Below are 9040 nucleotides of genomic sequence, written 5' to 3' on the forward strand. Positions count from 1 at the left end.
CGAAGCAACAAGCTTTCTTGCAGCCATGGAAATACAAAATTTCCCACAGCAAGATGTTGTAAACTCAACTTGCATTTTAGATCTTATGAAAAGAAATTCAGAAAATTGGCTCTACACTTTTACCGTGCAAATATTAAGTAGATCACTGAGGATTCAGCTTTAGAATTTGAAATGGTATTTATTTCTATGCGTGAAACAAAATGTTTGCAACAATGGCCACTCAAAAAATAATATTCAAAGACATTTTTTTTTATTTGTGTCAGGAATGACAAGAAATTAATAAGGAAGTCTATTTGTTAATTAACCATTGAGGTAGGGTTGCTAGTTGAATTACATAAGACCAGTTTCTAATAAAACTACATTGAGTTGAGTGTAATTTAATTTCTTATCTTGAAAGCGCTATGTGCAGTATGTGATACGCAGTAAGGAACATTAAAACATGAATTATTTTCACCAATAGATTTTATTGTAATATCGTTGAATTAGTTTGAAAAAGTGTAGATTGAAATGTCAAAGAAATCCTTCTCCTCCTCATTGAGAAGAGTAAACTCTTCTTTTACATGGCGTGAGCCGCCACCACCTTATTCCTTGGAGGACAATGTATCATCGTGCAGATCACACCCTCATCCTCAACCAAAACAACAACAAAGAAGACAGAGTCATCGGGAACAGAATTACGAATATGAAGATAACAACAGCTCGAGAAATTCATTTGTTGAAGACAGCACAAGCTCACTGCAGGATCAAAGTTACTGTTCAGAGTTGCAAATAAACAACCAACACCAAGAATGGTTTCCAGTTTGCACAGATGATGGCATCCGATACTGGCGTCCTAGAATTCATGACCAAGCTTCCACGTCTAGTTACGGATCATCAGATCAAGATGATACGTTTCCTAGAAACATGCTGTAAGTAAAGTCACAGACATAGCTAAGCAACAACACTACATTCAACATCATAAAAACAAAACACAATAATCGAAAGTTTTCGGCTATATTCATACAGCCCTTTTTTAGCCTATAAAAGAAATGTTGTAAAATAAATACTAAAGAATCATACAGAATCACAGCAAAAATAAGGTCTAATCTAAACTTTTGAGAAACTGCTTAACTTGCTCACACAAAATGATAACTCAAAGATTACGCAACACAAGGGGTCAAGTATTTGAAAGAGATACAAATAAACAAATCAACTTTTTCAATATTATCCTAAAAAAAGCTATTAAGCAAGGAGTTTCGCAAATTAAATAAGTCTAGGCCTACGCACCGATTTAAAAGTGAAATTGCATATCCTGAAGTAATGTACATGCAGTAGTTTCATAGAATAATTAATCAAAAAGACATTTAAACATTGGTGTTGTTGAGTTATAGTATGCAGTACTGTACTTTATTAACAATGAAGGAAAGCATTTAGCAAATTTTTATTTATTTATTTTAAATGTTGATTGTGTGAAAGACCTACTTTTTCCGTCGTAAGTAGGTCAGTATAAGTAATCAAACAATTAAGAAGTATTTTTTGAACAAATGTAACAATTTCATAGAAACTCACTGCACTGCATTCATCATTAATTTTAATCGATTTTTTACTTCTACCAGAATGCCAATGCTTTGCGAAGACGACGCCATGAAAATTACCAGGGAGGTTGAAAAAAGATACAAATGGTTGAGCACAATGCCTTTACCCATTTGGCATGTAAGCAACCTTTGTTAAAACCCCCATTACCAAATACAACCATTTTAAACATCTTTGCCAAGTTGCTTAATGATCGAGTATTGTAACCGTGATAAGGCTACACCAGATATAGCTACTCTATAGATTTTGCTGATATAATTGAGTTGGAAATCTTGTCATTCAAGCGTTTGAGGGACGGATGCACCAACACTTTTACTCAAGCGCTAACCTTAATCCGCTTAAAATTGCTATTAATCCACACATGAGGTTTGCGCAACTGTGCCATCGATTAACTAAATACCCTATTATCATAACCGGCCGCTTACAAAATACGCTGTTGGTGTATGTAACCCCTAATCGAATCCTATAGCCGTTACTTCGTTTTTGAAACATTAGTGGCACAAGATAAGTTTTTCAGTGGTAGGGCCTGCAGCCATTACAAGGACTTTTTTGATGGATAAAGTTCATAGGGTTAGCCATTATTCCGCTACATCAGCGTTTTCAATTGGACAGATTTTAAAGTAGTCATTTGCTTAAATTCAATTTGAATTATTTCTAAAGCAACTGATTTTCTTCATCACAGAAGTTCATAAGTGTTTAATTTGACGTGGGTGCTGCTTGAGAAGCAAACACTGACGATATTTTGTGTAAACAAGAGCACCTCCCGATTTGTTTCTTTGTAATCAATATTTAGGCTCCATAGAGAAATAAAACAAAGTACTTTGTTTTATTTTTCTATGGTTTAACAAATCAAACTCTCTACCAAAGCTTTATCATTCCATCAATATTTAGGCTACTGTAGAAAACTAAGTATTTATTTGCGTTATTTTTACAGTATGAAATCGAAACATTGCAAGAACTTAGAGAAGAAACAATCGGAGAGGAACCCTTCAAAGGTAAGTGTTCTGGTCTTACGTTAGTTAATGTAACATTTTTGTCTATAGGGTACAAACGCCTGATTTGATTACTCAAACAGCGTTCCTACCAATCCAACGCTTTGTACTTTTCACCTCAATTACATTCTTGCGTTCTTTTCTCTGTATAAATTGCGTGGCTTTTAGCATCACTTTAGGTTATACTACTGCAGTGCAATCACATACATGAATTAACTTTGACTTATTTTGCCTGTCTTTGAATTATTCTCTCGTTTGTTGAGTGTTAAATTATTCGTTGAGTGTTACAAGTCTTTAGAATTATCGTGAAACAAGATAAATCAAAATAACGATTCTCAGTAAAAAAGGTTGTGTAGAATATGAACGTTCAGCATCAAACAAATAAACCTCAAGAGAGATGTTTATCGTTTTTACGATGACAAGGGAGTTGTAACTTTACGATCATTTTGTAGCTTACCAAGCTACAAATATGTCATAAAAACTTGCCCCCCATTCATGCAGTGTGTCTGTTTAGTAATGCAAAAATACTTCCAACATTACCTCCTTTGAATTTATAAAACATTGAAATAAAAAATATTTGTGAAGTCTCTGCATCACTTTATTGTACTTTTATTCATCACTAGGTGGAGAGGTTGATGATACAAAGAATGGACGCCCATTGAGGTCAAAATGGGGCTTGCAAGTTTCCGTGCCCAAAAAGGGAAAATCGAAAACATATCGAGTTCTTGGAACGGAGAAAGCTGTTACCTGCACAACGTAAGCTAAATATTCGTGTAAGAAGAAGGTGTGAGATTAACCATTTGTCATGGAAGGCGTTGCAAAGAGATTTAAGTTTGTTAGCTGAGTTCGGGGATATAGTGAGCCACGGGATATGAAGTCACTATGTCTTCGGCTGAGTTATATAGTATGCATATCGTCTTGTTTCTAGGACGTGCGAAAAGCTATTGAAACCCTTCGAGACAAGTTAATTAAAAATGGAACTTTTCTAAATTTCAAGAGGCCTACTGCATTTGGTGTATAAAATATGGAGTTTTAATAACGTCTGGAGAGCTTTATTTTGTTGTGCTTGCTTTTTCTTGAGACTTTGTCGTAGTGTGCCATTGGTATTTAGATTTACAATATCTACATCCATAAAAGCAAGTCAATTATCATTTTCTACTTGTAAAAATGAACAACTTTGCCAAAATATTTGACGATTTTAGCTTTTTCAATTCAATTTCCTTAGTTCTACTTCACTTCACCTCGATAGCTGAGTTGGTCAAGCGCCCGATTATAAACTACAAGATCAATTGGCGCTGGTTCGACTCACGAGATGTGCGCTGGAGCAACGCATATCGAAGTCAGTTCTCCATTCAGTCGCACTTAGTGGACGGATTAATTCTGAGACAACAACACTTCAATAATCAAGAACTCCACTCTGTCAAACTCGGTGACTGAGGCTTTGCGTCGGTGATTTAAACGCTTTGCATGTAGGGCATGCGAAACTGCCAAGAACATCCAAGAAGCTTTCTCAGTCCGAAGATAAAGATTTCTTCAATCAATGTCTCCCATTTTAACAACTGACTTCGGAAATTCCAATATTTTCAAGTCTGATTGACAATCAACTTATAAATAAAATTTTCTTCCTTTTTCAGCTTTGTCAAATGGTAACATAGAAAAAAATAATGCATGCAAGTGTAATAAGCGCTTTCAAGATTGTGGTTTTTTAGATGCTCAGGAAGAGGGGAAACAAAGTGCAGCCGATGTTCTGGCAAAGGAAGGCACCACTGCTACAGTTGTCATGGGATTGGGCGTGTTACACAAACGGACAGAAGAACAGTGGTAAGTCAAAATTTAAATTGTAGAAATAATTATTGCAGATTAGCCTATATTTGAATAGCAAATTATTTTCACACAAATCAGGGCACCACACCCAAATAGGTTTATCAATTATTGGAGAAAAATTTGAACTAAAAAAATTAAATCCTTATAAAAGCACAAGTAAGCCTAAAAAATCTCAACTGATCAATTGTGAAATTATCAAACATTTACACAGACATGACAAAGTTTTGCTTTTGCTTCTACGGAATTTGAAATCTGTGAAAAAGCACCAATGTCCTAATTAGGGACATTAAAACACACATCCTAAACATGAACACAAATGTTTGTGTAATGGTATGAACTCACAGTCACGTAGAGGCAAATTACAAGAGTCCAACACTTTTCCCATTGCAACATCTCACGTGTGACACCAATGCAAGTCGCTACACATGTAAGCTTCCTTTTGTTGTTTAGTTTGAAAGATTTTTCAAAATACAAATTTTTATAAACTATTTTGATATTTTCTAGCAAATTTCATAGCTTTGTGAACAATGTCAAAGTGATTCATTTGCAATTCAGTTAAAGTTGCTTTGAACCAACCCATTCATAAATTTCAATTTTGCCTTTTTTCTCTTGTGACAATCTTTTAAAAAAACAACTAAAAGATTTTTTTAATATGCTAATTATCTCATTTCAGGCAAAGTTTGTCAATGGAGAATACAAAGAGGAAAGTGAATCATTCAATCGATCTGCAGTGTGTTCCTGCTGTGGAGGAATGGGAGAAAGAAAGTGAGCTTACGTCATAGTATTTACTTTATGTTTAACTCCGTTTTTACTCCACATAAATTTAGAGTCAAAATACTGGTGTTATGGCTGAACTTCTTAAATGCAATTTATTGTCGCATCTTTTCGAAATATGACAAAACCTATGAAAAACACACACAAAAACGAATTGATTAAAATTATGAAAAAAAACAACTTGTTTGCATAAAGTCGCAAAAGTCTCAAAAAGACTGGTTCTCTTTCCGATTGCAGTCACCATCACAAGACGAAACAACGCTGGTTTGGTTATTGGGGAACAGAGTACCCGTTGGAGCAACTCATTTTAAGAACTGCTTTCCATTAAGCGGCACTTAGTAGATGAAATAATTTAGAAACAACAATTCTTCAACAATTGGAAATTTACTCTGTCAGTTTCGGTGACCGAACCAGCGTCTGTTGTTCAAAGCTTTTACAAGTATTCAAAACTGCCAGGATGAAACTCTCAAAACAGTTTTCTCAGTCGTAGGATAAAGACTCATTCAATCAATCTTTATAGAATCAATTTATTGTTTTTGAAAATTGTTGAATATATAATTAGTACGTTTCCTCATTTTTTGCAGTTGTGATTTTTGTTATGGAGACTGCAAAGCATCTTGCAAAAGTTGTTCTGAAAGCGGAAAAATTCTTACATTCCAAGAGATTACAGTGAGAAGGTAACTCTTGTTTTTTGATATACTTCTGAATAAATACATAAAAGCTGTAATGCTCCGTCAGTGACACAATACACTTTCAACCGAATGAACAACAAATTTGTTTTTGGTTGGCACTAACTAAAATAACTTTTTGTTTGCAGCGAAACTGTTTCAAACCATTTCTTCACCGAATCTCCTCTTTCCAAAGAATTACTTAAGCAGTGCCATGGACTCCCTGTGTGCCAAAACGGTATACGAAACGGCACATTGGCTCCATTCGATGTCACAGAATGCCTCAGTGAGAAAGTGGAGGCAGCTTCTAACCGGCTTGTTGTAAAGCATAGCATCACTTCTTGTGACAGCATGATACGAAAACAAGTAAATAAATATAACCATAATAAATAATTACTCAATACATGAATTTATTGCAATGCGCTGTTTTGTAAAGATCTTTAAAGCTTTCGCGCGTCACTGCCTTTATCAACAAAGGCAAAAATTTTCTTGTTTCAGAATTGGATCAAATTAAAAATATGTAATCTTCAAAAATTGACTATTCGAGTTTTCAAACCTTGTTTTGTAAATAACAGTTGAAGTAGGTTATTAGAGGTGATTTGAGATTCCAATATGATATGCTAATCAGTCTAAATGTTTATTGTGCAGTGCAGAAGCTCATTTTTGCTTTTATGTTTTCTTCAAAGGAGCATTTCGTCGAAATGATCCCAGCGTACAAAATAACTGCAGAAAAACGCTCCAGAAGCTTATTCCACAAGAAGAAAAAGTGCAAAGAGTTTTGGATTGCTGGGACAAACACAGTCATCTACAATCCTACAAAGAAGCATGGTATATTTCGATGTTGCTGACAGTAGCACATGCGCTTGTTGCAACTAACATTCCAAGCTGCAAGCTATGCAATCAAATTGACTTTGAATGAACTACGACTAGCTGGACACAAATTACCAATTGAAGACCTAATTTTAAAAAGTACTTAACTTAATTTCCACAAAATGTGACTTATCACCAAAAATATATTGTATAATTGTTTATACCTATTCTGGCCTAAAATTTGACTTCAAAAACTTAAAAAAACTGAAAAATTCTAAACTGCTTCATACCTAGGCCTATACCTATGATTTAAAAATCGAATTAAGTTAATTTCATTATAACACACGCTATGGTTTTTGCATACAATTAGAAGGTTTAACAACTTTAAAAATAGTCAAAGCTGTTTTTTTTTTTGAAAAGCCGTATTTTGGATTTAAATAAGCAAAGTTCATGATATGCTTGAAATTACTGTATGACTAACTGAACTTTGCTCTGACTTATCCATGAAATCATTAATGTGAAAATCAGCGGTATTTTGTGCAAGATTTATTGTATTTAGTAGATGTATATGCTGCTAGTTGCTTATTTGTTTGTTGGAAAGTTATTTAGATTATGAACGATTTCAAGCTTTTCGTATTTTTATTTTGGTAGTGTGTTGCTGGACAACAATACATTGTATACTTTGCGTTTTTATATTAGTGCACTTTGAAATTCATATTTCCACAAAGCTCAAAGCTTGAACTACTGAAATGCATTCATGAGTCGCCATTTTGTGTTCACAGGTCATGAAAACAAAATGGCGCAGTATATTTTTATGATTAAATCAATTCTTAAAATTTTACAATCAGTGAAATGGCATTCATCAGCAAACGTTTTGGAAAATTGAGAGGGTATATGGGCCGCACAGGCCCAAAAGCTCATATTTTATGTTTGCAGGCCTGTTATACGCAAATGTTATTTACTCACAATGAAAGAAACCTTTTATAGAGCTTATAAAACGTACAACAAAAGCGCGTTTTCATTGAACATCTTGAAAGAGGTAAACTACAGAAGAGGAAGCAAAATATTTTTATTGCGATTGTGCCATAATAATACAGGTCCATAACATGGGAGCGCGCCACCTGGTGAGGTATAAACCACGGGGTCTGGTGTCTGTACCACACCATGCTGCATTTCAATATGTTTCATACTTTCATATAACCATAATGTGCTTCACTGGTGGCAATGTTTGCAAAATTGCAAAATCAGCTTTTTCAGATGTAAGCCTAGATAGGCTACAAACTGGCGCTTACCGGAATAGCAGTATCGCCTCCACTCATATTGCTATCTATCGGGCGTATTTATTCTAAACTTATGTTTGACGTCAATAGGTGTTTGACAAAAAGCGTTCTACTTTATAGGTTATTGCAACTTTAGCCCAAAGAAATATTATCACGGTTTCTTAGATTGTAGTACAAATGACATTCTGTGTATGCCTACGACTCAAAATTGTTTTGAAACAATTAAATTCAAACTTAAGTAGCAACTTCAATGCGTAATAAGTAAACATTGAATCAAGAGGAGCAATAAAAAGAATCTCCATTTTTATTTTTCATTATTTCAAACCTTTAATGTCGTTCTTGATATTCGCGATAGCTGAACAAAACGTTACTTTGTCTCATAAAACTGTTACAGAAATGGGGCGTGAGCAATCCAGTAATGAAATAGGCCTACTCAACGTAACATAAAAACAATTAGTTTTTAAAAACTTGAAGTTTAGCCAAATTAATAGAATCTAAATAACAAAGCTTTGGTAAAGATTTTAGTTTGTTGTGCAACAAACCAGGTAATAAATCTAACTAATGATAGGCAAAAGTAATACTTACTTGATCTACGTTAGCCTATATATCTACATAGACAGAATAACTGGCAGATAAAGTTTTTGTGGTTGTTTTCGAAATACCTCAGAAGGAACCGATACCGGTTGCGTTCCAGACAAACATGTTTTGCAGAAGAGTTTATTGAGAAGGTGTGTAGCCAACTGCTTGTTTGATAGATGTGCGCTCTCATTGACTTATTGCTGCAGTGGCAACAGGCACCGGAAGAAAGACAGGATTTGAACGATTGGTTAATGTGGTAATTGAACAAACAACAAAAGTGTTTATCGGTGATACGTGTTGATTAGTACGACACGTGTTGCTTAGGCTTCTATGATATGAGGAGCTTTTTTTCCATTGTCTGATCGACACCAGGCTCGATTTAGCCTCTCAACGAACCTGTGACAAGTACCACTGTACAACTTTTCCGTGCATTGAGACATTGACCAATGACTCATGTCTCATTCCTTGCATTTGTGATGTAAGTGCTGCAAATTAAACGAAGAAGCACATTCATCGTTCTATCTATGAGAAGCACACATTT

At 34.7% G+C, this 9040-nt stretch overlaps 1 protein-coding gene across 1 annotated transcript; it reads left to right on the plus strand.

Moving 5' to 3' along the window:
* The first annotated feature begins 507 nt into the window (after positions 1-507).
* LOC145781462 (uncharacterized) lies at positions 508-7969 on the plus strand. Its single transcript, XM_082593233.1, has 9 exons — positions 508-908; positions 1596-1692; positions 2507-2567; positions 3188-3320; positions 4274-4385; positions 5062-5153; positions 5747-5839; positions 5980-6196; positions 6517-7969. The coding sequence occupies exons 1-9, from the start codon at positions 508-510 to the stop codon at positions 6676-6678; spliced, it is 1368 nt and encodes a 455-aa protein (XP_082449359.1). The 3' UTR covers positions 6679-7969.
* The last annotated feature ends 1071 nt before the right edge of the window (positions 7970-9040 follow it).

The sequence above is a fragment of the Aplidium turbinatum genome, chromosome 1, assembly GCF_918807975.1.
Source record: "Aplidium turbinatum chromosome 1, kaAplTurb1.1, whole genome shotgun sequence".
In the NCBI taxonomy this organism is placed as follows: Eukaryota; Metazoa; Chordata; class Ascidiacea; order Aplousobranchia; family Polyclinidae; genus Aplidium; species Aplidium turbinatum.

Coding starts and splice junctions, on each gene's coding strand:
- LOC145781462 (XM_082593233.1), top strand. CDS start 508: ATGTCAAAGAAATCCTTCTCCTCCTCATTGAGAAGAGTAAACTCTTCT. Junction 2,568..3,187: donor CGGAGAGGAACCCTTCAAAG/GTAAGTGTTCTG, acceptor ATTCATCACTAG/GTGGAGAGGTTGATGATACA. Junction 3,321..4,273: donor AAAGCTGTTACCTGCACAAC/GTAAGCTAAATA, acceptor GTGGTTTTTTAG/ATGCTCAGGAAGAGGGGAAA.